The 14890-nt window shown below is 39.0% G+C and overlaps 1 protein-coding gene across 2 annotated transcripts in view; it reads left to right on the top strand.

Annotated features, from left to right (window-relative positions):
* Window positions 1-14102, top strand: part of CCDC93 (coiled-coil domain containing 93) — a 51726-nt gene extending 37624 nt beyond the window's left edge. Inside the window, exons 19-23 of one of the 2 annotated variants that reach the window (XM_054209198.1) lie at window positions 560-642; window positions 5688-5725; window positions 6962-7070; window positions 10753-10866; window positions 11874-14102. In XM_054209198.1, coding sequence (XP_054065173.1) covers window positions 560-642; window positions 5688-5725; window positions 6962-7070; window positions 10753-10866; window positions 11874-11927 — 398 coding nt within the window. In that variant the 3' untranslated portion in view covers window positions 11928-14102. The remainder of the gene's footprint in view (window positions 1-559; window positions 643-5687; window positions 5726-6961; window positions 7071-10752; window positions 10867-11873) is intronic. The other variant, XM_054209199.1, reaches the window with a different exon arrangement.
* The last annotated feature ends 788 nt before the right edge of the window (window positions 14103-14890 follow it).

Here is a 14890-nt window from a genome sequence, read left to right as displayed (position 1 = left end):
ATTTAAAAAGAAAGTAATATTTAATCCTATCGGCATGAATAAACTGCAAGAAGAGAAAAAAAGGCTTTAAAATGGTAAAAGCTTTTCTTGAGCAACATATGTAGCATAATGCGCTCTTTTTCCACATGGTACTATCAGATTATCTGTTTCCCACCTGTCCCTGCCCTGGCCTGAGCCTCCCCACCACCGTAGGCAAGCTGTGCGAGGGCGAGCGTTAGCAGCACAGCAGCCTGCATGGCGCGAGGGGAAAGCTTGTGAAGGAAGGATGAACAGGCAGCGGTAAGGAAGCACAGCTGATAGTGCCAGCCTGTGTTCGCGTAAAGGACTGTCAGGAGTTGAGGCTTGATTTAAACACTGAGCTGTGGTGTTCTCATAAAATCCGATAGCTGCAAACCCCACTGGAGATTTACATGTGGAGGGAATATTCTTCCAGAATGTATTAAAGACTGTGTTCCGTTATTGATAGTGGGAAGTATGTTATATAAAACCTATGAAGTATTTTTACAGATTCCATTTCACCTCATGCTCTTCTATTATTCTACCCTTTTTTTGTTTGCAGTCTCAGCAACTCACAAAGAAACGAAGCAGTTCTTTACTCTTTATAATACACTGGATGATAAGAAAGTATATTTGGAAAAGGAGGTAAGAAAATGTTATTACTGTTTTCTAAATATTCAGTCTGTGGAGAAGGAGATAAAGGCTTTTCACCATACTCGGTCGTGTCAGAGCACAGTTAACAGTCTTTGTAAGTAAAAATGAAACAACTAATTTATAAGAATATTTCTAATGTTGAGGGGGAAATGGTCTGTGTTGTAAAAGAAGTGTTCACAAAATATAAGTAACATTTGATTAGCAAATATCTCTGTCTTGGTATCACAGGACCAAATTACCCTCTTTTTCTCTTTTTGGTCAATATCTTTTATTATGAACCAGTGCTACAGTTATGAACCGGTGCTACAGTCAGGAACTTTGGAGAGCAAATTCCAGCCGCTGTCAGCAACAACAGCGTTAGTTCTCGAGGTCGGAGCCTGCCTGCACTGTAGTCACTGCTGATTTTACTGGATCAGGATCGGAAGAGCAGTTTTCATGAAAGCGAAATCTCCTTTCAGAAAAGTACTTTTCATGGGTTTTTCCCTCCCCTCTCTCCCTGCTATGTAGAGGTTGGCTTGCTCTTGGGGTGACTTAATCGAGTGATTTCCATTTTCTTTTTTGCAATGACAAGCATGTGGCTTCAGTAGAGAAACAGCAGTAGTCAAGACTTGATAAAAATTATTACATTACTTTAAAAATATGTAATGTTTTGATACTGCAGGGTTCTCTGTTTATTCTAATAAAACAAGAACTGATTAGTTAGTTTTGCACTACTTAGACATATTTGTTTAGTTTGTGAGAGAAGCAGTAGTCAAATTTCTGACTATGTAAAGACACTTTACCTCCTGTCTTTGAAGAAGATGAGCGACCATTTCCTTCCCTTAAGCAGCTGATTCTAATACATGTGCTAGATCATGTTCAGTTTTTCAATTCAGAAAAGTTAGTCGTTTATGTAGGTTTTTTAGGGGGGGCATGTGATCCTGACCATTGCTTGCCACAACACAACTGAAGGCAAACAGCCCTTCAGGCTAGAATAGCATTAGGCATGTCCAAGAGCAAGAACTGCGGGGGGAGGAAACAACTTCATCCCTTCCTGATTCCCCTACTTAGTTCTACAGTAACTGAGTACAGTTTAGCTGCTTTTGTTTTGATAACCTTAAAAAGTGCTCCATGTAAGTCTGGAAAGCTCACAGACGTTCTACTTCCGTGCAGACCTTACTCCGAGATATCATATCTTTTTCCTTTGGCAAACATCCAAGACTGGGCTTCCTTACAGATTTTCTGGAGGCCAGGATGATGGGAAAAAAACCCCACCCAGAATACTGTTTCCATTCTAAACTATAACGTTCCTCCATTTATCCTGATATAAGTAACTTAAGGTATGACGGCAGTTTCAGGGTAGATCTGGCCCTTTCTGGTGCAGAAAAGTTTTGTACCGCTCTATGAATGTCAGAATCCAAGTTGCATCACAATAAATTCAAAAGTAACTTCTGTGACTAGGTGATTTAACAACACATGTAAATTATATCTGTAAAAACATCTCAGGTTCTGTGCTGAATTGAGCCTTATGGCTTTTTTATTGGTGTGTATATATATTTTTTTGAGTTAGGTCAGTGATCAGTACAAAGCAGGATCTTACCAAAATTTAACCTGCGGTGGTGATTGTCATGTGCTCTAGAAATACCTAATTTCTGGGAGAGGTTTCAGTTTAATATGCAAGAATGCTCTTTCTAGAAATTATTCTAGTGCTGGAGCACCTCTCCTATGAGGACAGACTGAGAGAGCTGGGGTAGTTCAGTCTGGAGAAAAGAAGGCTCCGAGGAGACCTTATAGTGACCTACCAGTATCTTAAGGGGGCCTACAAGAAAGCTGGGGAGGGACTTTTTAGGATGTCGGGTAATGGTAGGACTAGAGGGAATGGATTAAAACTAGAGATGGATCGATTCAGACTGGACGTGAGAAAGAAGTTCTTCACCATGAGGGTGGTGAGACACTGGAACAGGTTGCCCAGAGAAGCTGTGGCTGCCCCATCCCTGGAAGTTTTTAAGGCCAGGCTGGATGGGGCTCTGAGCAACCTGATCTAGTGGGAGGTGTCCCTGCCCATGGCGGGGGGGTTGGACCTAGATGATCTTTAAGGTCCCTTCCAACCCAAACCATTATATGATTCTACCTGATGGTCCCCAAGATCCTCAAATAAATTATTGTGGAATGAGTGGTATAACTTACCTTTTTGTCTCCTGAAAATACCATTAAGAATTTTCCTTGAAAGTTTTTCAAACATCAACTTCTTACAAACCAACAGGGATGATGCCAATTAATGTCAGTTGCATGCGGAATATTCCGGAGCCGCAGCTGTACAACTGGCGTCCCTCTGCAAGAGTGGCTGCTGTAACGGCTGCCAGTGGCCCTGGCAAATGCTTTACCTGTGTCTGTAAGAAGATTATCACATGCTTTGTATGTCTGCAGTCTTTTATTGTTTTTATTTTCTTATTCCAAATGGTGAAATGTATTCACAATACATAATGCAACAGGTTGCAGATAAGAATGTGCGGATTTAAAATACTGTGTGAAGTAGCAGCTATAGAATTCATATTACTTTCACCTCTCCCCTAGGTTAGAGTTTAACACAGATCTGTTTTTTTTTTATTATTATTATTTTGTTTGAGGGCAAGCCTGCAAATTTAAAAAGCATACAGAGTTGTTTTGTTTTTTTTTAAATAGACACATAAAAACCAGCCGACAATACAGAGCAGATGTATTTCATTGTTGTTTAAATTGGGAGTACTCTTGCCAATACAGTTCAGTGCCTTTTGGGGGTTTTGGTTGGTTATTTTTTTTTTTTTTTTCAGTTCCAAGCTTCACTTACATGGATATAATTTCAAAAGACAAATAAATTGATCGAGGGTTTCTTTTAGCTTGATGTCAGTCACAAGAGAGAGATCTGAGTATCTTCTGATGCAGGCTTAACTTTGTTAAATGTATTATATAGTTGAGGTTTCCTTGTGTTGCTTTTAATATTAGAACCAAGGTTTCAGCAAGTAAATATTATCTATTAATGTACAAAAGATGCCTTTGGCATCTCTGCCTCACAGAGATTTCTGGAATATGCTTGCGTTTTTTCTTTACCCTCCTTTCAACCCCCCCCCTTCTTTTCTCCCCCCAAAACCAACCCTTTCATAACATACGCTGAACATAATTGTTTTAAAATAACAATAGCAGGAGTTGCTATACAGCGGAATTTTGGCTATAAAGGTTATGGCTCTGACATGAAAGGTCTCCGTGGATATGGTTGATATTTTAATCATATTTTGGGATTCACTCTTAAAATGCTTTTAAAGTCATTTTTTCATAATGTTTTTTTTATTTTGGGGGTTTACACGCTGCTTTTACTGTCAGTAATGTAATACATCAGCACTCTCACTGTGCAATAGTTGTGCAGTATTGCTTTTCATGACTTGAATGTTTTGCGGTATAAACTGTAATTACATTCTTAAATGCACGCTTAGTGGAAATACCTTGAGGCAAGGATACGGACTTGGCAAATATTGATGAGTCACGCAATAATTTCTTTCCTCAAAGTAACAGGAATTCTTAAGCAACTTCTTAGCTGCTTTGCAGTCTGTTCAGAATTTGTTTGAATTTTTCAAAGGAAGGTCAGGAACAACTGCGGATTCTGCCATGCGTGTGCTTATCGCTGTCTCCTGCAGGTGGAAGGTTTGGAATTTGAAAGAGATGAGTTTAGCTTTCCACAGCAGTGGGGCGAGTGATTCTGTTCGCAACGCTTAGGTTTTTTTAGTACAGAACGCTTTCAAATATTCATCAAAAGGAGAAACCGCTCGGAAGGTTTAACCACATGAGACTTGCAAGACGAGAGAGAATCCCATTAATTGCTACTTGGTGAATTTTAGTGCTCTCAGCAATATATAGAAAGCAAGGAAAAAAATCAAAGGTTGTTACACAGAAAATATTTGATATATAGTTTGATTAGAGCAACAAAATATTCCTGTAATGTTATAAATTTCTATTTCTGTCTTGATTGAGTGCAATATTAGTATCTCGTAATAGAAGTCATGCATGTGAAATGCCATTCCATACTTTTTAGAAGTTCAATCTTTTAACAGCCTGTAAAATACATATAAGCAAAGTGAGTAATGAGGCATGGCTGTTTTGGAAACCTGTAGAACTCAGCTGCACAATGACAGCAGTGCAGCAATTCACCTGCTGGTCCTGCACTGCTCCCAGAGTCTGCACAGTATTGTGTGGGGATACTGGTTCCAGTCTCGGGAGCAAAAGTGGGAGGTCTTTTGTTTCTTTGGTTGTTTTTGTTTTGTGGTGGGTTTTTTTTCCCCTCTGATGCAATGCATTACTCAAGCTGCTGAGCTAAGTTGCAGCTTCTTGACAGAGCTCTGCTGCTAAGAGCATCAAAGCCAGCATCTTCGTACTGTTCATACAGTCTGGGTTTATTTTTCTGGGGCGCTGGGGAGTTATTGCTTGGTTTTCTTGGTTTTGTTTGGTGGGTTGTTGGTTTTTTTAAAGCTATTTCTCCATCTGCTATCCTGTCTGGCTTGTAAGCATAGTCAGGGATATGCCTAAGTGAAACTGTTTGTTTTGCTTTATCACTACAAGACTAATTATGCAAACCTAACGTAACCACAGCATATGGTTGCGCACTGTCACTGTTGAACGCTGGATGATAACTTGTAAGTTACTTGTGTGTCGAGTTTCAACACGTGTTGAACAGTTGTATACACCGTTTTACTTCGTCGCTTTGGTTTAGAAAGTCATCACGCTGGAAGATTCTCAGTGGTATAATTGGGCATCAGTAAAATTAAAAATTGCAGTTGTAGTCCAAAATTGCTCCTGCTTTCTGTGGCTCCTCCACTGGGATAGGTTTTACTAATACGGAGGGATTGTGGATTCCCTTCCGAAAACAAGCTCATTGTGATTTTCCTAGAGCTGACTGCTTGTCAGGGCAACATCTATAGAGTCAATTTTTTTAACTTGAATTTAATTTTGTTGTCTGTGAAAACTCATACCAGAAAGGACAAAGGTATAATTTCTTTTTTTTTTTTTTTTTCCCCCCTCCTGTTTCACAGGTTAACTTACTGAATTCTATTCACGACAACTTTCATCAGTAAGTAGTGCTCATTTTTCTCTGGATAGTTGAAATGAGTAGCATGGATGGTTGGAAAAATGGGAGTGGGCATGAGTTAGAGTAAAAAATTGTTAGAATTTTTTATTAACTACTGTATACTATTGACTGCTATATACTATAAACTACTCTATAAATTAGTTTATTAATTCTGTTTAAGCCAATGTTTAGGGAATCAAAGACTTGGAATTACCTAACTTTTATAGCCAACATATGTTTTTAATATCTGCCTCTTCGGTTGCAGTTGTGGAAACAAATCATTCAGTCATAATTTTCCTGGCATTAATTTAAATATTTTTCTTCATTTTGTGACGTTGTGGTTATTACATTATGTACAAAACATTAAACATATTTCAGACATGTTTATTATAGACTAACCCTGTATTTAAAGGTTTTGATGACGTGTGAAGCCTTTAGGTAAAATTATGGTTCCCTTGGAAGTTCAAGGTCAAATATTAGTCTATGATGCAGCCGGCATTTACTTTTTCTGTGGTTTTTTTTGACTTCACAAAAAAAAAAATCTAGTATGAATTTTTGTCACAACAGTACAATTCAGTAGAGTCATGGGGGAGGAGATGGCCGTTTAATAGTTTTAAACAATTCTTCCTATTATTTTTTTTTTTATAATTCTGTTGTGAAATTACAAGCTGCTTTTTGTTTTCCAGAGTAATTAATTATCTCTTTGCTTTGTTTTACACTTGTGTCCTTCTGTGTTTGGTGACAGCTGGGTTTTGGATTGGTTTTTTTTTTGTTGGGAGTGTGTGTGTTTGGGGGGGGGGTGTATTTTCTTTGTTTTATTTTTCTTAATCTGTTTAAGATATGTTAAAATTGCTTCTGGACTTTCCCTATTAGGGCATGAAATTATTTTTTAGAATATTTACTCATCTACTAGTCCTCTGCTCACCTTCTTAATATTCACAACAGCTGCTTTTCATAAAGGTTTGTGCTTTTTGTTAGTTAATAGCAATTTATTTCTGTACAGCACATGCAAGAAAGGAACAGACTTGAACCGCCAGGGAGAACGCTTGTGATGAGCTCTGTAGTCTCTGTTCCCATCTCTCTGATAGTTCATACCAGCTGAAGAGCTCTGCTGTTACCTGAAATCAGTGATTAAAAAGATGAATTTTTACATAGAACACTAAGCAATGTGAATTCTTGGGCATGGGTAAATGTGCAAGACAGGTGTAGATGGGACACACTGTCCCACATCCCTGACAGTTGTTATCTCTTTTTTCTTTCCAGAGCAATGGCATCTTCTGGTTCTCGTGAGCAGTTTTTACGGCAGATGGAGCAGATTGTGGAAGGCATCAAACAGAATCGGATGAAGGTCTGAGACTCTTCTCACTTTCTTTGGTAGAACCTGAGAATTATTTCAGAAAAGCCTCTTGGATAGTAACTATGCGTGGAGAAATCCATTATGTGAGGTGCAAATGAAGCAAGCAACTTACTTATTACTTATTTTCACATCCATAAGAAACTACTCACCACTGAAATGTTAATGAATAGAGTAGAACGGAGTATAACACTTCTCTGGGCGGGAAGCTCATACCCCTTAACTTGGTTATTCGCAGATTTAGATGCTTGAAACAGCTGGATGTCACCTAATTCAGTGACAATTCTTACATTTGGATTGTGTGGGCGCAGTCAGACCTCGGGCACGGTTTCTCAGGCAGCTGGAGGTGGTTGAAGCTGCTTTCTGCTGCTGCAGAGCCTCAACCGCACCTCGGGGAGTCCCAGCCACCAGCTTCCCTCGTCTCAGCTGCAGCGCTCATCTGACACCTTGCTGAAGCCACTTGGGTGGTTTTTTTGTTGTTTTTAACCTGATTTGGAAAGGCTCAGCGTTGCTGATGAGTGTGTTGTGTCCACACAGCAAATGACAGGGGTTTGTGGGTGAGCAGAGCCCCAGGGCTCATTCAGAGAAGACAAAACTGCCTCTGGTAACATTCGAGGGCTGTTTTGTAAAAGCAGAGCCCCAGTGGACTTGTGTTGTGTTGGGGCAATGCAAGCATGAGGTCTAACAGTGGCTCCAAGTAAAGTTGTCCACAGGCATATTTGCATACAGTGGGGACAGGCTTAAGTACTTTTTGATAATGGTAGTTACTAACTTGTAGCTATTGTGTTGTTTTACACTTTTTGTTTTCCTATGTGAACATACTCATATTTTCCCAAGTCCCGTAAAGCGGCTTTGAGATTCTTTTCTCTGTAGAGCCAGAAAATTCTTGGTAGCAGGTTATAGCTGTTCTTTATCTGAGTTTAAATGGAAGTATAATAGACAATAAATCAACGTATACTAGAATGTGCACTGAAAATGCAGTGTGTCCAGGTATTGGGCTGTTTTATCTCCATAGCTAAATAGAAACGTCAAGTACAAAATACGATAAGCATGTGTATATAGAAAAACAGAACAGGATGGATCTCAGGCTGTAATAAGCTCTTTTGCGCTAATAAACCCTACGATAAAAATATATGACGCTTACTATAGACTGCTGTGTTTGAATAGGTGGCTAGTTCATTGCTTTTTTTTTTTTTTGCAATGAATTCTTTTTATTTGCTTGACTTCTTATTTTCAGAGAGTACAAAATGACAGCAGAAAGAATAGCCATGTTAGTGGTTGTAAGTATGGGTCATCTTTCTGTTGTGAAGGCGGCTGACATAATGAGTGACTCAGCATCAAATTGAGATGATGAAAATACTTTAGAACAGTGCAGTTCTGACTAGTGAGAAGATGAGCTTGAAGATAATTACATTTCATTCTTTTGGAGGAATGTTATTTTAATTGCTGCAGCAAGCAACTGCCCCAAATAGAAATTCTCCTGGAGTTCAGTGATTTGTTTTCTGTCTGCCTCTATTATGCACACAGAAATGGGTGACTTACTTCAGGTTCTTGCAATTGAACTATTAAAACTTCGAAGTCCATAAAGTCATTCTGGACTCTCTTACTATATTCTCAAGCGGAATCAAAACTTTCAGCTGCTTCACGTGCAGATAAGGAAGTGAATGGGAGCTATCGTGTCAGGTGGCTCATTATTTCGGGAGAATCATTTCAGTGTCTCTGATGGGTGCTCGTGTCACTTGTGCTGTATTTCTGCACTGGCAGTTTGGCCACTGGCGTATTGTGTGAGAGAGTTCACAAGTGGCATTTCATTCCTAGGTGTAGGTGTCTGGATCAGCAGGAGGCAGTGGTTACAACTAATGGAGAAAAACAAGTTTCTGAACGAAATAGCTGAGCTTATCTCAGTTGAGAGAAAAAAAAAAACACTTGTTAGCGATGGAGTAGATAATCATTTGGTACCTTCTTGTAGCTGATTTCTCAGTGCTGGTGAAGATACCGACAGCAAATGGATGCTAAGAAAGTTGTAACAATTCACATGGTTCCTTGGGGAACAGCTCTGCAACAAAAGGGCAGATTTTCTTATTCTTCACCTAGGAAATGTCTGTTGGGTGTCTTTTTCAACCGACAGTCTAGTTGTACGGCTAGTTGTAAACCAACCCTGGGATGGTTTATTAGTCTTACCTATTTGACTTCTGTCTGCAGCGCCTTAGAAGTGCTCACAGTTAGTTTCACAATTAAAGTACATCCTCTTTAATTGTTTTCTGTACAGCCCTGAAGACCTTACACCTTGTACCTGAAGAGAAATTTTCATTTTCAAAGCCCATCATATTGTAACTGCATTGTAAAAAAGGCCTAAGGAGAAATCAGACATACTTGTTACTGAGAACGAGTAACTCGCAAACAAGCGTTTCTGTGTGATAACAGAGACTCGTGAGACTTTCTGAGGACAGAGCCGGACACTTTCTACTGAGAGAAGCGTGTTGAAAGATTTGTCATGGTCGTGCATAAAGGAAGCATTTATCAAAGGATAGTAATAGGGCCTTATCTCTTCACAGTAATCTAGTTCCTAGATCTTCTAGCAATGCTGGTTTAAGTCTCATTCTAAAGGAACAGGCTGCATGTGATAATGCTTTTTTTCTGCATTAACACATTTGATGCTTTTTATTCCTCAAGCATAACTTTAAAAACCTGCTGGCCCTGATAAGTTACGTTAGGAGAGATTCCCTGATGTTAGACAGTAGCTGCCTTTGTAAAGGAGACGTATCTTGGCAGCGGTGTTCATGCTCAAGGGAAAGTTTGGGATCTGCTCAGTTCTTTTAGGCTTAAGAATCGGTAAGATCAACGTTGATGCATCAGTCTAGAAATGCAGCAAGTTCTGTTGCTGTGCAATTACCTGCTTGGTTGGGCTTTGGGGGATATTTGCAGTTTTGGGAATTGTATTTTTCCCTGTCAAAATTTAGGAGACGAAAGCCTGTCAGAGAGAATGCAAAAATAATTTTTGGGGAGGGGAATACAACAGGACTTTTGATGTGATTGTGCCCTAGCACCAGAGGGAGGGAGGGAAAATTGACATTCTAGACTAGCAGCAAACTTGTCTGTGGTGCTGTGATGGAAGAACTTCATTAGAGGTACCCCGAGAGGAAGGCAGTCTGTTCTGTAATAAGAATCAACACTCTTCACATTTAGGGACTTCAGTTATGTTTGTCACAATTTTGGCAAAAAGATAAAAGAAATTTCTTATATGTGGCATATGTTCAGCAAGCACAGCACTGTAGAAGAAGGCAAAGATGTCTCCTGCCCTCCCCATTTGATAGAACTAACAACCAACCAAAACAAGATCTCAGTGTTGCATCAAAAACTTTTTTTTTTTTAATTGATTTCAATGTGTCAGCATTACGGTAGGATTGTTCCGTGAGCAAGATTCTTGGCTTGCAGAGATGTGAGCCTTAGTCTAATTCTGAATGCTACCTATAGGGCCACTGGTACTGAGACTTCAGCATTAGCTTTTTAAATATTTTTTTAAGAGCTGGCTTAAATGTTCATTGCATTTAAAGCACAAGCCAGGGGTGTCATTTATGAAGCATCTGTCTCCTATTGTCTGTTATAGATAGTTGTTCCTGATATTATATATGCCTTACACGGTGTGTGGTCTCTTACCCTTCCTGTATACCAACAGATGGAAAAGAAGAAGCAAGAAAACAAAATGCGAAGGGACCAGTTGAATGATGAATACTTAGAGCTTCTGGAGAAACAGAGGCTTTACTTTAAAACAGTGAAAGAATTTAAAGAGGTAAGAACATTTTTGCTAATGTAAACTGGCAAGCGTTCACCCATTTTGTCTTGAGTTGTGCATTAATGGATGCCCGAGATTTCCGACTGTGATGCTCATCACACCATGTTCACGATGTCTCGTGTGGCTATCTCCACGTGATTCTTGGACTCTGAATTTGATTCTGGAAATTCTTTTTTCACCGATAGACTAGCACCCCTCTGTATTACAGGGGAAGGATTAATTTGTTACCAAGCAAGCTGTATATTTAGGTTTCCAAATGGAATCTCTTGAAGATCTATGGGCAGTTAGGTATTGGAGCAAAGAGGTTTGTGGGACCGTGTGTGAATAAGGGAGGGAATCCAGAGTCTCCGTAGTTACAAACACCTCTAGGAACCAGCCCTGTTTTCTAACCGCTGTGAAAGCGCTGTTTAACACTTCATCGATTTAGCCTTTCCCGAGCTTTTCATCATAATGTGCTTCTGTTAATTGTTGTCTCCATGATAATGAATGACAAATGAATTCTCTGTGACAAATGAATGACACTGCCTCGTGAGGGAACTTCTACTCAACCTTGCTATCCTTAAAAATAAATGAAGTCATGGTTGTGGTGTTGTAAACAGGTGGTATGTACTTGTGTAAATATATTTCTTGACCTGGAGTTGTTCCCTGAATATTGACTTTTTTGCAAACTGTCTTGTGAAGTTCCAGATCACCTAGAAGTAATCTCAATTTCAGATTTATTCAATTTATAAGTAAAAAGGTGGATTTGCTCTAGCTACTTGTAACAACTTCAGACGAATGGTCAAGCAGCATTCCTTTTGGGTTGAATGTCATAAACTTTAATGACTATTACCATTGAAATAACATTATGGATGAATGAGAACTATCTTCAGCTCATCATTTACTCGACTACTTTGGACTCTGGAGATCTTTCAAAATAAAAGGGTTTAGTTTTGCTGATGTGAAGATACAGCTAGTAGAATTAAGAGCAACTACGTCCTTACCTGTTCGCTTTCTGTTAACAGGAATGCCGTAAGAATGAAATGCTGCTCTCCAAGCTGAAAGCTAATTCTTCCTGAAGAACTCCAGCTGGTGAAGTTTAGAGATGATTGTTCAGTCCATTGAATCTCTTTTGTGAGGTGACAGTTGTAACTGCAATGTAGATATATATAGAGATATATATAAAAAAAATATATACACGCAGCTGTAAAAGTCTGGTTCTTTTTCCAGTATGTATTCAGTTTTACATTCCTTCATCACATGGCTGTATTATTCATTATTGCCTCCACTATACAGTAAAGAGCTAACACAGTACAGCAAAATAGAAATATTGTCTAATTTTATTTATTTGGGTTTGGGTTTTTTCCACAGTAAGGACAACGGGGATGTTTTTTATTTGGGTTTTAACACTGAATTAGGTCAAGATTCTGGAATAAGTAAATATGTACTGTGTAATATGTCCAGTACCACAAGATGAGCACTGCAGAATACAGTGGTTTATGAATTCTGGCCAAAAAAACCCACAGAATGAGATTCTTGAAACTCTCTTCACCAGCTAATAACTTCACATTATTTTAATTTACACTTTAGCCATAGATAAGATTCCAAAGGATAAAAATTAATTTCTAATGGTTAAGACATAAGAAAATGGAAACTTACCTTGGATAATTCCTGGTGTAAAAATATAGATCTATATTTTTATAAAGTCTAGCTGTTGTATAAATTTCTTTGAAGTTTCATTTTTATATATAGAGAGTGTGCTTGTTAAATTAATAGCTCCAGGAAAAAACACCTTAATCACTAGGACCATCATGTTATCCCTGGCTGGGATGAAAATCAAAGTCTGTGTCGCCTGTAATATGGGAAGATAAATATTCAGACGTTCTGCTCAAATGAACCAACGCTCACCTTTGAAGACAACGACCTATTTACCCTGCTGAAGATTTGCCCTTGAAAGTATAGAAACTTTGTGGAACACTTTCTGAAACACTTTTATATCTGTATATACAGTATTTTATAATGCAAACAGTTGCTTTTTTGTACTTAACATCAGGATTTTGGACTGACTTCTTAATGTGCATCACATCTTCAGGAGAAGAAAACCCACGTTCTTCTTTCCCAGTAACACCGATGACAGTGCTGGTCGATTACTTTCTATGGCAGAGAATATAAAATAAAGAATGTTTGGAATCCAGTGACCTTCTGCTATTGTGTTTTTAAGGTGGCACTTGCTTTAGAAGCCTTACTATGCTTTTGAATTACGAGTGCGTGACAAGAAGAACTGTGTCAATATTCACTCATGTTTTCATGTGTCACATCGCAATGGGTAACGTTTTGTTTTCTCTTGTTGCTTTTAGTAAGCTTAGTGTTTCAGTATTTGGCACAAACTATCAAAGCTGGTGCATGGAAAGGAGGTCCATGGAAGGTTTTATTTGTATTCCATAGGTATCTGCTTAAGATACAGAATTCTCAGTGGAGACAGTGCAAGTCCATCACGCTACGATACCCGAATGCACTCCTCTTGAATACAACGGAAGGTTTGATAGTAGCATGTGAATTTATGCAAACTCAGCAGCATTGAAAATAGAGAAGCGCAGGCATTTGTTAAGCCTTGCATAAGGAGATCGTTGATGTTCTGTTCAGGTAAAATGCAGTGAGCTACCAGAACCGTGGTAGACTAGGTTCAATGGGATGTACCTTCTCAGAAATGAGACTGTGTTTTTGTGACAACCTGAAACCCTTTTCCTGTTCCTTCAGTGCAAACAGAAAGACAAACTTTGTGCTGAGCCAGCTGGTACCTTACTCCCCCACACTGGTTAGTGACTGAACGTAGACAGGCTGCTCCTCTTGTACCTATTCAAAAAGTCAGTCTTCCTAGAGCTGGTGAAATAATGAAGGCAAAATTGAATTCTGTGTACCTTCAAAGAAGGAAAAAATTGCATTCAGATTTCCTTCAAAGGAGGAAATTTGCATTGAGTGCTACTTGCAGACTTTCTCTAGTCAGCTTTGATATTAGGAGACATTATTTATGTCTACAAACCTTGCCCTGTATAAAAATGACAGTTTTCTTTCTTCCTAATTCGTAAATTGAATCATTTGACTTCGGCACTAAGATAAGCTGTTTGTGAATTCAAGCTGTGACGTATTTGCATACCATGCACTTCAAAAAAAATAACTTGAATGGACATTTCAATTTGTGTTTTACGATTTTCATTGAAATTGCTTTAAGTGTCAAGCAAAATTGCCTAGGTAGGGTAAGCAGTGGACTTACATGTAGACTAAATGATCAAACTTCATACTTACCTGTTACACACACAGTAACCTGGAAACTTCACCGTGGAATATGAAAACATTAGATCTATTGCTGTGTCTAGGAGGTAGCGATTTTGACTAAGATATAAATCTGGGGTTTGTGAAGATCCAGTTATTGCCCATAGAAAATAAAGCAGAGTCCAGGTTATAATTTACTGTAACGAGTCACTTTCTTTCTACACTAGATTGAAATCCAGGGCAGATGGACACTGTCTTTGCTTTCCAACTCTGGTGTGAAAGCGAAAGAAGCCGGAGAGGTATGGAAAAAGCTCCATCGGCTATTCCTGGCTTTCTGTCGCAGGCTGTGTATGTTGCGGGGACCATTTCGTCTCATACCTGGGGACAAATCAAAACGAAAGAGGCAATTCTGCTAAGGGATGACTTGGTTCCTCCTCCTGCTTACGCTGATGGTTGTCAGGCTTAACCACCAGATCAGGCTCTCCCCACTCAGTTTTAGTGTGGAGGAGCAGGGACGTCTCATGCCACGGCTACTCGTGGGAAGGTGATTTTTTGGGAACTGTCTCCGAGATGCTTTGACACTATGAATATGACAATCCTGCTAAACAGAAACAACTGAGTTAATTTTGGCTGCCAGGAAAATGATGACAGCTATTTGTCAAAATAAAGGGCAGTATCAGGAGGTAACTTCTAAGTGGAGTTTTCAAAGAAAGGAGGGCGGTGCTTTGAAGTGGTTATTTTCCCTTAAATCAATAAGCTTCAATGTGTACCA

This window comes from Rissa tridactyla, chromosome 7 (genome assembly GCF_028500815.1).
Source record: "Rissa tridactyla isolate bRisTri1 chromosome 7, bRisTri1.patW.cur.20221130, whole genome shotgun sequence".
In the NCBI taxonomy this organism is placed as follows: domain Eukaryota; kingdom Metazoa; phylum Chordata; class Aves; order Charadriiformes; family Laridae; genus Rissa; species Rissa tridactyla.
Note: the sequence above shows the minus strand (reverse complement) of the source record. Positions and strands in the feature narration are given on the sequence as shown.